Source organism: Excalfactoria chinensis, chromosome 1 (genome assembly GCF_039878825.1).
Source record: "Excalfactoria chinensis isolate bCotChi1 chromosome 1, bCotChi1.hap2, whole genome shotgun sequence".
In the NCBI taxonomy this organism is placed as follows: Eukaryota; Metazoa; Chordata; class Aves; order Galliformes; family Phasianidae; genus Excalfactoria; species Excalfactoria chinensis.
In genome coordinates, this window is record NC_092825.1 from 171,902,903 (window position 1) to 171,921,618 (window position 18,716).

The 18,716-nt window shown below is 34.4% G+C and overlaps 1 protein-coding gene across 6 annotated transcripts in view; it reads right to left on the reverse strand.

The window, feature by feature from the left end:
• Positions 1-18,716, reverse strand: part of CNTN5 (contactin 5) — a 564,185-nt gene that overhangs the window by 108,500 nt on the left and 436,969 nt on the right. For all 6 annotated transcript variants that reach the window (XM_072326761.1, XM_072326767.1, XM_072326763.1 and 3 more), the window contains 4 exons: positions 15,917-16,098; positions 10,015-10,151; positions 8,011-8,140; positions 5,860-6,010 (listed from right to left, as the gene is read on the reverse strand). In XM_072326761.1, coding sequence (XP_072182862.1) covers positions 5,860-6,010; positions 8,011-8,140; positions 10,015-10,151; positions 15,917-16,098 — 600 coding nt within the window. The remainder of the gene's footprint in view (positions 1-5,859; positions 6,011-8,010; positions 8,141-10,014; positions 10,152-15,916; positions 16,099-18,716) is intronic.

Consider the following 18,716-nt stretch of genomic DNA (forward strand, 5'->3'; position numbering starts at 1 on the left):
GAGTATAAAAGACCAGAAGAATATAAAAATGTCCATTTTTATTTCTTTGTTTTGAATGATGGCATTTTTAAATTGAAATGTTCTATGTGCTTCCCCTAATTGCATAGAAAATTGTGACAGAGAACAGGTCAATTGCTTCTGTAGATAAAAGATTTCAATGTTAAGCTGAACTTTGGTAAAATTAAGTCATTCAGGTTTTTTTTCTGCCTCTTTCTATACAACTTGCAGCAATCCTCTGTTATTATTTGGAATTTAATACTAAATTTGAAGATCATAGGATCATAGAATCCTTAGAGTTGGAAGGGACCTTTAAAGGTTATCTAAATATCTCATTCTTCTGTCTCTTTTTTTGTTTAACATCTTTCACAGCAGCATAATGTTAGAGAAAAATAAATGAAATAACACAAAATGATAAGAAGTTCTGAAAAGGTAAAATTTCAGCATTTTCTGTTAATTCTCTTGTACAGTATGATACAAACAGCTTGAAAATTTTGCTTCCTCCAGCAGAACTGCCTTATTAATATTTCTCTATGTTTATAATGTTTGGTAGCTCCATAACATTTTATTTGTGAAATTTAAAACTGAATTTCAGTGTACTTACTATTAATATTCTCAATTATTCACTGTACAGCTACTACAGAACTCTTCGTAGCTGCAAGTCAGTTCCAATGACATCAAGTGAGGCATACAGGAAATGAAGATCACCAGTAGTAGAATAGACCTAATATTACAGATAACCTCTGCCTTATTCACAAGGAAGCTTTCAGTCACCTGGCATGGCATTTAGCCTTCTCTTCCAAATTATCTACGCCATAGAAGAAGCAAGAATTTCTAACAAAGGATGATTGTTTCTTTCTCTCCTCTCCTCTCCTCTCCTCTCCTCTCCTCTCCTCTCCTCTCCTCTCCTCTCCTCTCCTCTCCTCTCCTCTCCTCTCCTCTCCTCTCCTCTCCTCTCCTCTCCTCTCCTCTCCTCTCCTCTCCTCTCCTCTCCTCTCCTCTCCTCTCCTCTCCTCTCCTCTCCTCTCCTCTCCTCTCCTCTCCTCTCCTCTCCTCTCCTCTCCTCTCCTCTCCTCTTCTTTCTCTTCTCTTTTCTCCCTTAGTATCCATTCCCAATTTCTCTCCCTGATAACTTCTCCAAGTACAGTGCTGGCTCTTCAGTTTAGTCTTTTTTACCAGCATCATCCTCCTTCTCCTTCTGTAGCCAAGACCCCTGACCAAGATATCTCTGTGAGATGAACCGTCTAGCTCTGCCCTGCCTTCCTTCTAATCTGCCTTCCTCTTTCCTGAAAACCTTCAATCTCTGTGACTTTATATCCCAAACCACAAGAACCAATTTAACATTCCCACTCCAGTTTAGGATTGCTAATACCCAATGCATATGGGTCTTCTGAGTGCCATGATATCACATTAGAGATAATGGAGAGCAGATGGGTGCAGCAGTTTCTCAAAGGATGATAACATTCAGTTACTTTTACTTATTTTTACTACGTTTTTAAAAGTATAAATACAGTGAGAAAATAAAGCCCAGAGATAATTAATAGTGGCAGGTTTCTAGTACTATTCTTGATGTTAGACATTAAAAAAAATTAAAAAAAATCTCCTTTGTCCTTGAAATGTATGTTGTCTTTTCTCATTTATTTTTTTTTTTCCCCAAAATATTTTAAGAAACAACCTGAACTCAGTCACTTCAGCAGTTAAAATTGAGTAAAAATCATTAAGATCTGGTGAATTCATAAGCAGCTGAAAGGTATCTGAGTTGCTGGTTAAGCAATTTTATTGATAAAGATCTGAGGTTTGCTATGCCAGGAGCTCTGCAGCAGACAGGAATTTTCCTCAATCGTGGTATATAGTGGGCAGTTTTATATGAGTAAGTCATATCTCTGTTCTGTGGCCAAGCAGTTTTGGGGCAGCACTCAATGGAGTATCTTGTGTGTTGCGGGAAAAAGAGTTTATATTAATTCACTACACAACCATACTTATATAGATGAAAGCTTCCAAATTTATCAGAACTTCTGTCAACTGATGCGCACTGGTGGGAGGGACAACTGGAAGATAATCTAGACAAGAAATGATGATATATGGTTTCAGAAATAAATTAATGACTACACAGAAATTGGCATAGAAGGAAATTGTTAGAAAATACAGTGTACAGAAGTCTGAACCCAGGAATTTAATGAATTTATTTTAAATAAGTTTGTCCAGAATCTCATCATCATTATTATTGTTATTGTTATTATTATTATCATAATCATAATCATCATTATATTATTATTATTATAATCATTATTCATGATTTATACTGATGTAATCAATATCAGATTCCAATCTATTCTGCTATTATAAACTTTAATATCTACACAAAGTAATTTAATGAAATACCATTTTTGTTGAGTTCTTATATCTTTATAAATAACTTTAAACAAGGTTAAGCTGTTAACAGGCTTGTAACAGACACTTTGATTTAGATAGTGAGGATCTGGGTCTTGACTAAAACCTTATAATGAACTACTAAGTGAGGATTTGATTACTGATTATGAAGTGTATGACTCAAATGTTTTAGAAACTTCACTAAACTGTTTTGCACCATACTCTTGCACAAGGGTCTAATTCTTCCTGTTTCGTACCTAAAACAAAGTACCAGCCAAACATTTTAATACAAATCGAAGAATAACCTGACTTGTCAGACTTGGATTCCAACATAATCCACGTTTCTATATAACCAGAACTCTAATCATCTAAAGGATTCAGAATCACAGAATCACAGAATTGTAGGGGTTGGAAGGGACCTCTAGAGATCATCGAGTCCAACCCCCCTGCCAAAGCAGTCCTTTATAAAAAAGAAGTCCTTTATAAAATTGAAGAAGTCCTTTATAAAATATATAAAGAAGTCCTTTATAAAATTGTTATGGATTAAAAATCTCAACATTCAAATCAATAACCAGAGTATATGTTATCTCAGAATGCCATAACTGACAGGCAGCCTTCTATCAGCCTATGAAATAACAAATCCTAGGGAAATCTGGTTAGGAAATATACTATAAAATGTAATTGTTGTCCAATGACCAATGAAAATATACAGCTACAGAATTCCTACATAATAAGAGTATATTATTTTTCACATCTCAGCTTAAAGCAAACAAACAAACAAAAAAACACATGCACAAAAAAAACCAAACAACAACCAATGAATTAATATATCTTTAAATGTATTAATGACTCATTAAGATAATGTAATTTGAAAGAGATTTGAGTTTCACACACTGTTTTCAATGCTGATAGTGATCATTAAACGACATATATAATGAATGACTGATCACTAAGGAGAGCAGACCTTGCACAAATAGATCTTGAATATGAAGACCCTGATTTGAATAACTTGTTCAAAGGTAAAAATGGGCCAATAGGTGGAGCTCATGATGACGCTTTCCATAGGCCTTACTGAGTGAGAGGTTTTAGCTTTTTTTGTGAATCTGGAACATTTCAGAGTTTCAAACTTCATTAAATCCCAAGAACCCAAGCTGAGATCTTACTTCAGGAATCACCAGACACTGTGCTCAAGCTCACTCTCCTGCTCAGTTAAGAAATAAAATGTTAGTGGAGGTACTTTTTTTCAACCAGATTTCAGTTCTGTGGGAAAAACCTGAGGAGGCAGCACAGATAGGAAGAAGTGGGATATATAATAGCAGACCTTCTTTAAATGGAATTTCCCATTTTGTACAGAGAGGTATTGGGACTATTTTTTTCACCGATGTCTCTAAGTGAGACAAATTTATTTTCCAGTAGGGTAGACTTAGTAAAGAAAAAAACAACAGAACATATTAAATGTTTTTCAAAAGCATTGTGTTGAAAAGGAAAAAGCTTTGGAAGAAAAAAGTATATAAGGCTGCCTTCTTCTTGGTTTTCCTTAATCAGAAAGATTATGGGTTTTTGTTTGTTTCGCTGTTTTTTAATCTTTTATGTTTTGCCTTTCTGTGTAAAGTCACTACATGACAATTCTGAATTGTTTTTGTGGGAATTTGTATTACCTGTGTCTGAGGAAAGCTGGTTTTCAACATACATAGACCTAATCATCAAAATATGTCAGATTTTCCATCTTTTTTTTTTTCTTTTAATTCAAAGCTTTACAAAATTCCCTTCAAATAGTATCTTCACAAAGTGCCTCAAACATGTAAACACATATTCTACTTCCACTGACTTCTATTTTCTTTCCCAAAATCATTATAGCCTTCCTCATCTCCTCTTCAAAAAGATTCCAGAACTACTGAATAGTGAATATAGTATATAAAGGCAGAACAGAGTTCCCTTTAAACACATACTGTACATACAGACGAAAAAAATAGGTATAAGCTGATTGTTCTAAATGATACAAAGGATTTCTTGGATAGTTGTGTTTTATCACAAAGCAGATCTTCCACAGAGTTCAATCAACTCTTCAATCTCCCTATTTTATCTTTTTGTGTTCCTGCTTCTGCCAAAATAAACAAGTTTCAAAAGCTGCAGATACCAAAAATGTAGCTCCAGATTTTATTTTTATGATATTTTAATTTCAGATTTGGACTATATTTGGACAGACATGGGGTAATTACCAAAATGCTTTACCACTGATGGACTAAAAAGATTATTTACATGTGGTAATCAAGAAGACACAGCAAGTTTTACAGAGATGAGAGAAATGAGTATTCATGTGGTGAAAACTATGCAAGTATAGCATAAAAAATATCAACCTCAGAATATTTGATATTGGCTTCTTTGTAAAGCTTGTTGTAATATACCTTGCCCGTATGTGTTATACAACACAGATCTGTGAATTAAATGTTTTAAACAATGAAGTTTCTTCTCTCTTTTTTTCCAAATAGACAGTATGGCTTAATAGCTTACGCATTTTTCCTTTTCAGAAGAAAACAGCTGGCATGAGACGAAAAAATACTTCACCTGAATGAAATGGCTTTTGTTGCTAACAAGAACAGATGCACTCTACTGCTGTCATCAGTACTGCACAAATAAACAAAAAGACCTTGCCTTTTTCTTTTTGACTAATGCTACACAAGTCAGTGTAAGTGTCTCATTCACATACATTACCTGAAATAAGATGAGATTACTATGTGTACATAAAGACTGTGTGCAGACTGGAAAAACTATTCCAGTGCACAGACATACAGTCTTGTAAAGTACAATTACAGACAGCATTTAACCTGTGGTACTTAAGCTATGTTTAACATACAGAGATGGACAAAATTTATTTAATCAAGCCTATTCTGTTAGACGAATATGCTGCCTAGTACAGAAATTACTTGTATAATTAAATCCTATAATGAAATCATATTTTTCATCTCTGAATCATTTTACAGCTATTCTTAGATTTCCAATGTGATCAAGCCATCCGCATGCCTTACTAAAAACATTTCAAATGAATAAGCACATTTGATATTTTATGTTGTTCTGACATCCTCAGTCTCTATATTTTTAATATTACCAAACAAAAAAGGTATAGTAGATACAGTGTGACAAGCATTCTTGAAATTAATAGTGGGAAATAAAGGGAACAAAAACCCCAAACAATAACTTCTTTACATCTGTCTTCATCTCTGAACAATTTGAAAAGTTTTCATTTCAGTACTGTGGGAGCAACAGAGTCAATACCGTCAGCCTCATAAGCTTGACAAAATAATTACGCTATTTCAATGCTTACACATACTTGTTCTTTGCACTGGTCACAGACATGGTTATGTATACTCATTCTTAACACTAGTCATAGACATGCTTATGCATGCTCGTTCTTGTTACTATCTGCATTTTCATTTAGAACCACAGAATCAAGCATGCAAAGACAATATTCAGTTTACCGAACAGGCTTCTGACCTCTTACTCTCCCTTAAAGCTTTGTCTCCTTTCTTCCAAGTGATAGTCGGCTTTGGAGAGGCTTGTGGCTTGCACTCAATGACAACTTCTTGGCCCTTGGTAATAATTATTGTTTTCCTCATTTGATTTAGTGGGAAAGTGGGAGCTGAAGCTGTTGGAAAGAAGCACATTAACTCTACAGAAAATGATCGTAGGTTTCCATTTCATTACATTCTGATAGTTTGGTTTGGAGTATAGAATTTTCATTTTTTGGTTTTGAAATGGCTGTAGCACAGATCAGATGGAATTGTAGGTGTTTGAAATAACATTCAAGACTAGATGGTAGGTCTGTAAATTAATCAAGTTATTAATTATAGAGATGCTATTCACATTAAAATTCTAAATTAAAATTGTTTTTTTAAATCCAACAGCTTTAGAAATTGAATGCTACAGTTATTAAGCTACACCTTTTCTAAAAGTTTTGGATTTCAGGGGTAGCTTGATAGAAATAACAAGTTAAAAAATAAAGAAATATCAACTCCATAGCTAAAATGAACTCCCTAGAGTTAATTCCTACAAATAATGCTACTGTTAGAGCAATTACATTCCTTTCCATTTAATTTGTTTATTTATTTATTTATTTATTTATTTGTCGAAGTGCTGAGGATTGAAAAGTGATAATTTTTTTACACGGGATGTTTAACCAATTTTATTTTACAGTAGATGTTTAAACCATTTTTTTTGAGAAGTCCCATTGATTATCGTAATGTTGTCAAGATAATAAATGTGTCACACACACACACAAAATTATACAGTTATTACTGTAATGTCACAAGAAGTGAAAGTTGTAGGCACTGGAATGGGTTGTCCAAGGTGATGGTGTACTCTGTTCCTGGAAGTGTTCAAGAATGACATGGTACAAAGGGATATGGTTTAGCAATGGGACGATTGGACGTGATGAGCCTGAAGGTCTTCTATTCTATTCATATTCTATTCTATGATTGTCTGTGAAATCATTTGTTCATTTTAAGCTCATTTTGGAAAAACTGAGACAAAAATTCCTCCTCTCCCCAAATATCTCACCTACACATGTAAGAACATCTCATGCTTCATTGCCTCACATCTGTAAGAATTTATTACCATTATTTTGGGTAATTTTCATAGCAGAGATATGTATATGGGCAATTTATTCTGTAATTTTCCCTTTAAGAATCCAGAAAATTAAGCACAGCAGCTACTTTAAATCAGTATTATGTCTAAAATTAAACAGGGGCACAATTTCAGTAGTCAAAAAACAAAGGCTAATTTTACTGCAGTGACCCGTACTGATGATGTACACGACACCAAAGAAAGTGTACAGCTACTTGGTAAAATAGTCATAGGGAAAGAAAAACAAACAAAAAATGGAATCAGAAAACTTTGTAAACAACAAGGATCACGTTCCTGACTGAACATCAAAGAGCAATGCAAAGTGCTGGAAAGAGTGCAGCCTCTGTCTGTGGCTCAGAGAAAGTGAATCTCTCAGAAGTTTGTCTCATTGTCCTATTGCATGTTATCACATCCTGATTTATACAAAGCAAGGGAGTGTTGGTAAGGCATGCTTCATGTTTTTCTTCAATAACTCCCTCTGTGAGCTTGTTTTTCTGAGAAACCTTCATTTTCTGGGAAACATTACATAGTGTTTTTACTTTAGTGTGGGATACTAGCTGAAATGCTGCCAGTATTCAATCAGTTTTGGTGAATTTAAAGGAAATATTTAAATATCTAATATAGGATCATATTTAATCACCTTTGATTAGTGGCTCTGTTAGAAGTAATATAAATAATATAAATTTAAGCAGAAAGCAAAATGCCTAATATTCTTCTGTTTCTTTACTTGTATTTGAGGAACTAAAAATTATTTTCCATGTATTTTAATTGTCACACACCTAGATACTTGCAAAATATAACCAAAGCTGTAACTTACGAAATAAAAAATTCAATTAGTGGAAGAATATCTGCTCTCCCAGGCAATAAAGGGCTCAGTCACACATAAGTAACAAGTCACTTTTATCTGCTCTATGAAGCCTGGACTGACAGAAGCTGTTCTTTATCATAAGATGCCAAGAAGAAATGTAATTAATAAACAGAAAAACGGAGTAGACTTTTTATTTTTTTTTAAATAATACTCACCTAAAATCTTCAGCTCAGCGCTGGCATAGATGGTGCCATACTTATTTTCTGCTAAGCACTGATACATTCCAGCATCTGAGATGTTCACAGTGCGGATCATCAGGACACTGTTAACCATCTCAATTCTGCTCTGTAATGTAATAAGAAAGAATAAGGCAAAGGGAAAAAGATATTGCTAAACTAAAATAAAGCTCAGCAACAGACTTCCTTGGCTTACTTTCTTCTTGCTATCTAAGGGGTGGCAACAATAAAATAGATGATGCAGGTCAGGAATACTTCGAAGAACATTTGAAAGGAAAGAAAGGAAATATTATCCTATACTTGCTGTTGTCTATTTTTTTTTTTTTTTTTTTTTTTTTTTTTTTTTTTTTTTCCACTTGTGCTACCATCATAATGTGATTTTTAAAAGCAGTTCAACATGGTAGCTTTAATGATGTGAGGAGTCAGTTGTGGGTGAGTGGAACATATATGATGATCTTCAAATCGCTTACGAATGATTTCAGTCATGCCACTATTTTTCGCAGAAGCAGACATAGAACATTGTTTGAATGAGTGAAAGAATTTGATTGAAAAATTCTTGTTTGAAAGGTAAGGTAATAGAAAATAATTACCATAGATGTAAGAGAAAGGCATAAATAGCTGTTTATGGGTATGTGTACTTCATGGATCTGCATAAGGAATAATTTGAACCGCTATAAAACACTAGGTTTCATTACTATGTTTGCTGGTCTTGTTAAAGATTACTGAAAAAGTGTGTTGAAATGCAGAAAAAACTATGAGGAAGTATTCTCTTGGTTGTAAACCTTTAATTTTAAATGAAATTAAAAGTCTGATGCAACTGATGATTTAGAAAATCAGAAAGCCAAAAAGTACAGATACTTATTTTACTTCAGTTCCAGGACTGGTAGCTCCCTCTAAAAGGCAGAAAAATATAAAATAAAGGCATATAACCTTATTATCAGTGCCTCATATCTTCAAAAATAAACTATCTTTGCTTTCTCATTCTTTGCATAATTGGTTGATGCTCACAGATGGAAGCCACAGTCACTGAGAAGAAACATATTACATCCTTTAAATTCATAAATTCTTTCTGTGAGTACTTTTACAAATAGAGAAAAATTTTACCAGGAGTGAACAGCTTTATTTTAATCGGGGGGGGGGGGGGGGGGGGGGGGGGAAGAAAAAGAAAAAAAAAAACAATTTTACAAAAGTATCTTTAAATATCTTGAGTTTTTAAAAAGAAAAGGTGCCAGGAGAGAAGAAAGAAAGAAACAAGAAAAGAAACAAACAAAAAACCAAACCAAAACAAAAAAACACAAACAAGATGTGAGTGGCACTGATGTGGTGATTATTCACTGAGAAAAACAGAAAAAAGTAAAACAAATGACAGGACAGGGCCTAAGTTTTATTTTAAAAAGAAAAGAGAATTTTATCTAGATCTACTTTTAGAATATACCAGGTGCATGTATTAAAGACTTTACATTCTTGGAACATTTTAATGGTGTTGATGGTGAGTTCTGAAGACAATTAACAGAGTTGAAAACTGATGAAAATAGAGCAATCTTTATCCTTGTTACATAGTTTTCAAATGTTTTGATGAGTACAAATCAAATATGCTATGCAGTAAATAAACTATCACTTGTGGAGATATGCAGTGGTCTTGTTAAGCAAAGACAGTCCTTGTCTGAGTTGTTACCCTCTAACATAATTTTGCAATGGACTGATTAGATAGACATTGCAGGACAGTCTTGGTGTAGTTGCAAGCATAGTTCAGAAAAGTTCTACTTCCCATATACTTTTGAACTAGAGAGAATTACTAATCATTGCAATTCTATGTTAAGTTGAATCAAAGGGAACAAATGTTTAGAACTTGTCATTATAATTACACTTCAGAAACTAATAGAGAAAGCACTCATTTCTGAAGTACTTTACAGAATATTAATTAAACTTATCTGTATAAAACGAGAAACATGCAGCATACTGTTGACACCATATCTAATGTACCTGTGGCCAGAGAGGAACTCCATTTTTCAGCCAACGATATGTGGGCCTTGGCTTTCCAGTGGCTTTACATTCCCATCTTAGCTGTTCCCCACTGTCTAATTCAGTATCGTTAAGTTTCTCCACCCACTGTGGGTAGGCTGCAAGAAAAATATACGACACTATGAATAAAGCATATTGGCTAATAAGTGTCTAGCAGATATGCAAAGACCTAAGCAGTTAAAGAAATTGAATTATTTTCTTTATGAAGACTATGCCTCAAAAATAAACATAATTAAACAAACAACCAAAGCCAAAAGAGGAAGTATGAAAATAATGAAATGAAACTACTTAACTTTAAAGGAAATACCGTAATAGCATCAGGCAGTGAGCAGTACCGTAACCAAGAATAGACAGTCTACCTGATTTAATAAGGTCCAGAGGATTGAATTAGAGTAACACATATTAATGTGTTCATTATGACTGGATTTAAGAACATTTTCTTTGTAATCATAATACAATATTTAGTAACATTGCAAGATCTAAACTATTTAAATTTTAGTAAGGATGTGAATTATTACAGTCTCTGAGTTTCTTGGGTTTAATTTATATTTCAAGAGAGAAAATGCTTTTGATGCTTTTAAGAACAAAGCCCACATGAGATTTCCAACATTCATCACAAACTCACTAACATGACTTGCATAGCAAGTCAGCGTTGATTGTTTTTTGTTGTTTTGTTTGTTTGTTTGTTTTAAGACAGTCTGTTGTTAGCCATATATGTGATCATTAACATCTGGATCTCACGTAATAAGAAGGGAGTATTTTTGTAGAGATGCAAATCTTCAGTTTAGTGATCAGTAAAGCATCTGTTTGTAGGACTGTACCATTTAGAACACTTGTATGAGGAACTGTATGAGTCAGTGAGGAAATGATATATTCATTAAAAATATATTTGCATAAAAGACACATTGTGGGTTGTCATGTAACAGCATTAATTTTCATAACAAAGAAGGTAATAGATCAAACTTATTAACTTAAAAATACTAGATAGATGTATTTTAAATGGTAGAGAATAAATAGGTAATGACCTTCATTTTCAAAGGAATATAAAATCCTTCTACTTCGAATAAGTAGAAATTCAGTTCTGTCATGACAGATTCTCTGCTTCGATTGTTGGATAATTGATAATGTGTTTAAATGTGAGGAACCATGTTTAAAATTAAATCTTTAAATCTAGCTGTCATTTGACAGGTCACCAATCAAAGATATGAAAAGGTATGAGGAAGAATGACTGGTGACACAGTTCTTGTAGCTTACATCTCATGCAAGTATTATAGAGGCAGTGAATAGGGTGTCTATCATTCTTAAGCATAGAGCAGCCTGCATCAAAGTCCCTGACCAGATAGTTGTCAGAAACTGGACATATGTCATAAAAAGAATCACTCATTTCTCTTTTACTGAGAGAAAACAAATACAAAATAGACCCAGCCTCACTTCCAAATCACGGCCAAACCAACTGCTTCCACCTTCTTTATTCTCATTATTGTCAATGTATGCTTCATAAATGCTCCTCTGCACTGAATCACTGAATTCTTATGTTAATCAAAAGATCTGATGTAGTACTTCAGAGCAGTCTGTGGGAGGCCCTGCTGACTGGTTGCCTGCTAATTGTCCTAAGAACATAATTCAATTACATTGTTCAACTGATACTGTTTTGGATTGTTTCAGTATGCACAAAGGAAGTAGGCTGGGAAGCACTTTCTGAGTCTGAAAATGCGAATGATTTTGGAAAAGGTGACAGCTGAAGGAGTACCTAAAAAATTGTACAAGTTAGCCAGTGGTACCTTAAAATTATGCAATTCCAAAGAGGCACTGAACTGACGTTCTTTATATTTCTCTCCTTATTTTGCTTTTTCTTATACTTCTGCTATATAACCCAAAACAGATATGGTCTCATTTTTCAATACTGAATTAGTTGTCACCACGAAGAAGACCATTAAAAATTAAAGAGTGAACCAATCCTGATTCCACTGGTCTCTACTATTGTGATAGCATAGTCATGGCATGGGCAAATCATAATTGTATTTATTGTATTTTTTCTTGCTACATGTAGTATTTTTCTCTCCCCCCCCCCCCCCCTTTTTTTTTTTTTGCAGCCTTAGTAGCCTTTGGATTCAGAATTTTCAAGCTTTCAATCAGCAAAGATGATGACTCAGAATTATCTCTCCTTTAAGTGAAGCAAAAGATTTCAGAATAAAATGGTAAAGCAATATGTAGATGAAACAGGAACAGAGCTAAATGCATAACTAAAACAAACAGCATACATTTTGGATTCTCATTCTATGTTATTCTTACTTTGGCAGAAAAGCAGGGTTCACTCCTTGCTCATTAGCAAGATCTTTTCTGCATAAAATCTTAACACTTGTTCCCAAACATTATTAATAATTAAAAGAGAAAAATATGAAACGTTTAACGGGATTTATGAACTCTGACCTGACTGAATGTATTATTTTCTCTAACAAAAATAAAATAAAATAAAATAAAATAAAATAAAATAAAATAAAATAAAATAAAAAATTAAGCATTGTTCTGATATACATGCAGTCAAAGAAATCCTCATTCCATAATTGCAGTTAATATAAATTAGAAAATATAAATTCTTAAGTATATTTAAACAGAATGGAATGCAACCTTTATTATTATTATTATTATTATACACATAACATTTATGTTTGGGAAAAAAAATACATGTTTGACAGTTGTTATCTCTTCAGTGAAGAATTTGGGGGATAAATGTAAGAGCAGAAAAATGTGGCCTTCATGGGTACCGTACTATAACTTTCTACAGGGCTGCCAAAATTTTGAAATCACTGTCCACCCTGTGATTTTTAATGTTGCGTTTCTCCATGTTTTTATTTGAGGATGTAAAAATATTTTATAAAAACACCTTTGTGATAATACACCTAATACAACATGTTTACAGGCCAATTATTATATCCTCTGTTTAATAAATAAATAAAATAAAATAAAAAAATAAAATAAAATAAAATAAAATAAAATAAGAGGGGGGCGGGAGGGGGGGGTAGGGGACAAGTTAAGTTGCAGAAAAGTCAGCCTACTTTCCCAAATAATTAAAAAGAAAATGGCTGAAAGAATATTTATGAGAAAATTTTATGTAGAAAAATGACTTCAGGTAGCATCCTAAAGCATGAGTAGGAGTTTGGGGTGAAAGAAATTCATTTTCTGAAAATATAAAGGAGAAGAAAAATACGTGAGAAAGCTAAGATATCTGATTTCAGCTGCAGGTACAATCAGAATTTTTTTCCTCTTTAGTCAGTTTCAGTATAAGTATCTGGGACTAACATACAATGATATTGGTGGGTTTTAATCCATACCATTTTTATAAAGAAGTTATTAAAGTGGTTTTAAAATTTGGATGGTCCATTACAGTGCTTCACAGAATATTCCTGCCCTTGTCTGCTTATTCCACTGCCACATTATGTGCCATAAGAGCTGCTTCTACGATACTGCTGTGAGCAAGATCAAGGAACTGATCCAGATGAAAGGAAAATAGGAAGGAAAAGTTTTCTCATAGTCTGTTCACATCACCACTCTCTGCTGCTACTAGTGAGTAGGTAACACATAAGCAAACCCAGCAGGTTCAGAGAGAGAAAAAAGCAGGGACTGCACAGAGCAGTTGCCATTGGGAACATGAAAGTAGTTTGAAGTTGTAGAGGAGCCACGACTTCAAAATGTTAACGTTCAATTTCTCCACTCAATTTGTATCTTTTGCACTCTCATCTATTAATCATATTCAGCTTGAATAAAATTTCACGTAAATGACAAGTATGAGTGGATCACCTGGGAAAACCAGAGTTCTCAAAAATAGGTTGCAGTCAAGTGTATGAAGATGCCTTGCATTATCAAAATTATGTTTTTAATGACTTTGTCATGTCTACAGCTGAATTTTCCCCAAGTGCTGGGATTACATCAATCTTAAATTGTCAGCAACTGAAATACCACTTTCTGAACACCTGAAGTGTCAGCTGTGTCAAGCAGTCATGGTATATCTGGATTGTAGAACCAGGTAAGAAATAAAAAATCAGTAGTTTGTGACTAAATCTGAACAGACAGGCAGACTTAATGCCCTGGACTTTCACCAAAACACTCTGTGACTACCCAGATTGGATGCAATTGATGAAATGAAGATTCAAACAGACAGCTTGTTCCTACAGAGACATGCAGATAGTGAGACCACTATGTGTCACAACCGGCCCTACAGTCTGTTCTCGAATTTTTACAAGAACTCTCTGGTAGGGAATGATGGTCTACATGTGAATTTCTGAGATAAAACACATAATTGTTTTCTGGAGCAATAAGATGTGAAAATGAGTTTTTAAATAAAACTATTAATGCTGACTGTTGTTATGAATGACATGTGCATGAGCAAATACTGTTTTGAGAAAACCTCCTATATCCTGATGCAACGGCTCTCAACCAAGGAGGCTGAGAACTTTGTAAAATAAACTCTGACTAAACATTCTGTGTTGAAATCTTTCTTATCAACCATCTTACAACCTTTGGAATTAGATGTCAGGGTTTGTAGAAACACTAATGTTATTTTCAGGAGTGCGAGAAGTTCACTGGGGAGTACTTCATCTCCAGTCCAAGAAAAGTTACGTTAGGGAGCTTTTAACAGTTTTTATTTCTTGTTCTGATTTGCTGAAGGTTGCTCTCAGTCTCCTTCACTTGACAGTGACTCTGTCACCTGCTCTGAACTTGCTTCATGCTAATGCAGATCGGTAAAACTGATTCATATACTGTTTTGAATTACATATAAGATAATCTAAAAGATAGTAGTAGACTTTACTTAACAGAAATATAATAAAATATCAAGAGATAACTTAGATAATTTGAAGTAGATCCCTTTCTGTAATGTTTGTTAGGAAAAGGAGAAATGTCTTTAAACTAAAAGAAGGTAGATTTAGAAAGATTTTTTATTTTTTATTTTTTACTCAGAGTAGGGTGAGGCACTGGCACAGGTTTCTCAGAGAACTGTGGTGGGTGCTCAGTTCCTGGAGACATTCAAGGTCAGGCTGGATGGGGCTCTGAGCACCTGATCTAACTATAGGCATTCCTGCTCATCTGGGAGCTGGCCTGGACTACATTTAAGAGCCTCTTAAAACTCAAAAGATTCTGCAGTTCCATGATTTTAAGAAAGACAAGAAACTTCTAGAGAATCAAGTGGAGGGCTGCAGATGTTATTGGGGCCTGAAAGCATCTCCTTTTTGAGGAAAGGCTGAGATACCTGGGACTGTTCAGCTTAGAGAAGACTGGGAGGGGGTCTTATCAACACCTACACAAATATCTGATGGGAGACTGTCTAATGGATGGGGACAGGCTCTTTTCAGTTGTTCCCAGTGACAGCATAAGGGGCAACAGGGATAAACTGCAACACAGGAAATTCCACAAGAATATGCAAAATTATTTGCTGTGGGAGTGACAGAGCACTGGAGCAGGCTGCCCTAAGCAATTGTGGTGTGTCCTTCTCTGGGAAAATTCTTGTGCAACCTACTGTAGGGTATCTGCTTTAACAGGAGTTTGGACTAGGTGATCTCCAGATGTCCCTTACAATCTGTGATTTTTCTGTGAAAAAGTATAGACTTTTCAAATTGTAACGAAACTTCTTAAAAAGAAAACAACATCTAAGAATCTGGAAAAATGAAATATTAAGCTGGTTTTTTTTTTTTTTTTTTTTTTTTTTTTTTTTTTTTTTTTTTTGAGGAAGTCAATTTCATTCATTCATTTCAATTCCTTACTAGGAAACAAAGATATATATCTTAATTCAGGACCTTAGCATTCTTCATATATAATAAAATCCTGGGACAAAGCATTGCAGGATAATACCGTGTGCAGTTACACTTACTGTACACTTGTAGCTGTCCTCTGAAGACATTCCTTCCACGTGAGTTTTCAGCTTTACATTCATACATCCCTGCATCCTCTAGCTGCACATTAGGTATTTCAAGCACAGCTTGGGATTTTCTCAGACGGGCTTTACTTGGATTATGACCATTAACTTTCTTCCAAGAGATTGTTGGAACAGGGCTGAAATATTTAGTAAAATTTCTGTTAGCACTCTTTCACTATCAGAAATGTAGATTCTGTGATCTGGTAGTTTAAACATTTAATAACCTAAGGAGCAGTAAAATATAACCACATTGAAGTTCATATATGCTTGATATAGCTCCCTTTCTGCAGGGAATTTTTAACTAATGGTTTGTTACATCAAATTTGTTTCATCCACAAGGGAGGCCAAGATTTTATTGAGATCAAGTAAATCATTAGAAGTGCTCTCTTTAGAGCTTCTTCAGAACTCTAAGCTTTACTCCTGAACATTTTCACTCTGTAGGTAAAAGAAAATCTCAACTTCAAACCCTGGATGAGCTGAGAAAATTCCACCACTTACTGATTTTCCTACCATGAACCCTCAGTCTTGGAGTTCAGTAAGTGACACATCTGTCTACATGTGGGATTTCAATACCACTGTACCTTGGTTAAAATAAAGTGACCAAAGTCTTGCAGACCTTTTCTGTTATAATATTATTTAATTAATTATAAAACTAGTTTGGTAGAAAGTCCATACTCTTGGTGCTACCACTTCTGACTGAATTACATACTTGTTTCCTAGAGTGCAAGGGTTCATCACTGTAGCTTCCACAGAGGATTATGGGAAAGCTCAGATTTGTCTGATATTGAGGGAAGAACTAAATTAGTTAGTGCTTGACTTAATTCAGCTATCTTTTTAGACCACTCCTCAGTTATTTTACAGGATTTTTCTTCCATGGTTTTCTATTATATTTATCTAAATATAGCAGTAGAAAATGAGGGGGGGGGGGGGGGGGGGGAAGAAAAAAGAACTGTCCTTATTGTATGATTGTGAGCTAAGAGCTATACTACATCAGATATTCTAAAAGATAGGTGGACATCATAAGAAAGAATGTAATGATTACATATTGTTTCTTTTTCATAAAAATATCTTGGATTTATTTGAATTGCTTTAAAGTCTTAACTTGGATATAAATACAGTTGGATCTTGTGGAACTTTAGATAAGGATACACTTAGCAGAGATTGAAATTTAAAGAATCTATTCACTTCTACTATATTTTGCTCTATTCAGTTGATGGGATTTGCTACAGTTGTGTGAAGCTGCAGTAAAAATAGCAAACACTTTTCCCAGTATTTAAAGCTGTCCAATTTAAGATACAACAAATACAGACATGGCAACCATTGAAGTTTATGGTTCTAGCTATTACTTATCCAGTGAAAAATTGGGAAGTGAAAAACTGAAGTTGGGATCAGGCTTTCAGCAGAGTTGCTCCAAATTCAACTGCCTTATTGAGATTCAAAATATTCATAGACTCCTGACTGTACAATGCTAGGATCGACTGAATGCCACAGATTGTTGAAATTCACCGAGTCTAGAAGCACAACACCCTTCACAAAGTTTGTATGTTGGCTAATGTACAGTTTCTGAAATTGTATCCACTATTTGTTTGAATATATCAAATACATAATCATTTAATAGCTTGTTGTTTTTATTGCTTGCCAAAAGTTATTTCATTTTGAGCATGTTTGGATTAATATCTAAGATTTAGTTCCTACAATAGCTCTCTGTTCTTTCATAATGGTCCTTTATTACAGGTCCCCACAGAAGAAATGCATGAAGAATTTTTCATTTTTATCTAACAGAAGTACTTCGTCCTATTCCATTTTTAATACCAAGAATAAAAAAAATACCTCTGTCTCTATGAGGAACTAATAAAACCTACTCTTTTTCTCTTTTCCATTTGATTTTCTAGTTGCATTCATAGCTACATATTTTGATTTGCTATCAAAATGCAAGTAACTATCAAAATTATAGAATCATAGAATGGCTTGGGTTGGAAGGGACATTAAATATCATCAAGCTCCAACCCTCCTGCTGCAGGTAGGGCCACCAACATCCACATTTAATACTAGACCAGGCTGCCCAGGGCCCCATTCAGCCTGGCCTTGAACACCTCCATGACGGGGCATCCTCTCTGGGCATACTGTTCCAGCACCTCACCACTCTCATAGTAAAGAAGTTCCCCCTGACATCCAACCTAAATCCTCACTCCTTCAACTTAAAAACATTTCCCCTTATCCTGCTATTGTCTACCCTTTCAAAGTGTTGACTCCCTTCCTGTTTATACGCTCCTGTTTATACGCTTTACGTACTGGAAGGAATTATTTCAATCTGTTAGAAATAGCACAAAATAACTATTTTAGTTTAATTTTTCCTATTTCTAATTCCACATTTCACACTGATGCTCAAAGTTAGTCTTTAATTAGTGACTTCATGGAGATTTCATAACTTCTGTATTGGATTCATCCTGGAGTATAAACTGTTTATATGCTTGAATTCTTTCTATATATAATATAATTATGCCATGTTTACTGGCTGAAAAACAGTACTTCTAGCCAGCCAAACATTAAGTAACCATTACTGACTGCAAGACTAGTGTACAGTATAAATTCTTCATGCTGGTACAGTGCAGTACTACGCAGCAACTTGTTTTATGAATGATTTAAGTGAGCAGGTATACCTTACTTGGCACCAAAATATTGCCATGATTGTTGCCCATAATTCGAGCCTTCTGTCCTACTGACAGTAAAAACAATGAGGGAAAATAAATAAATA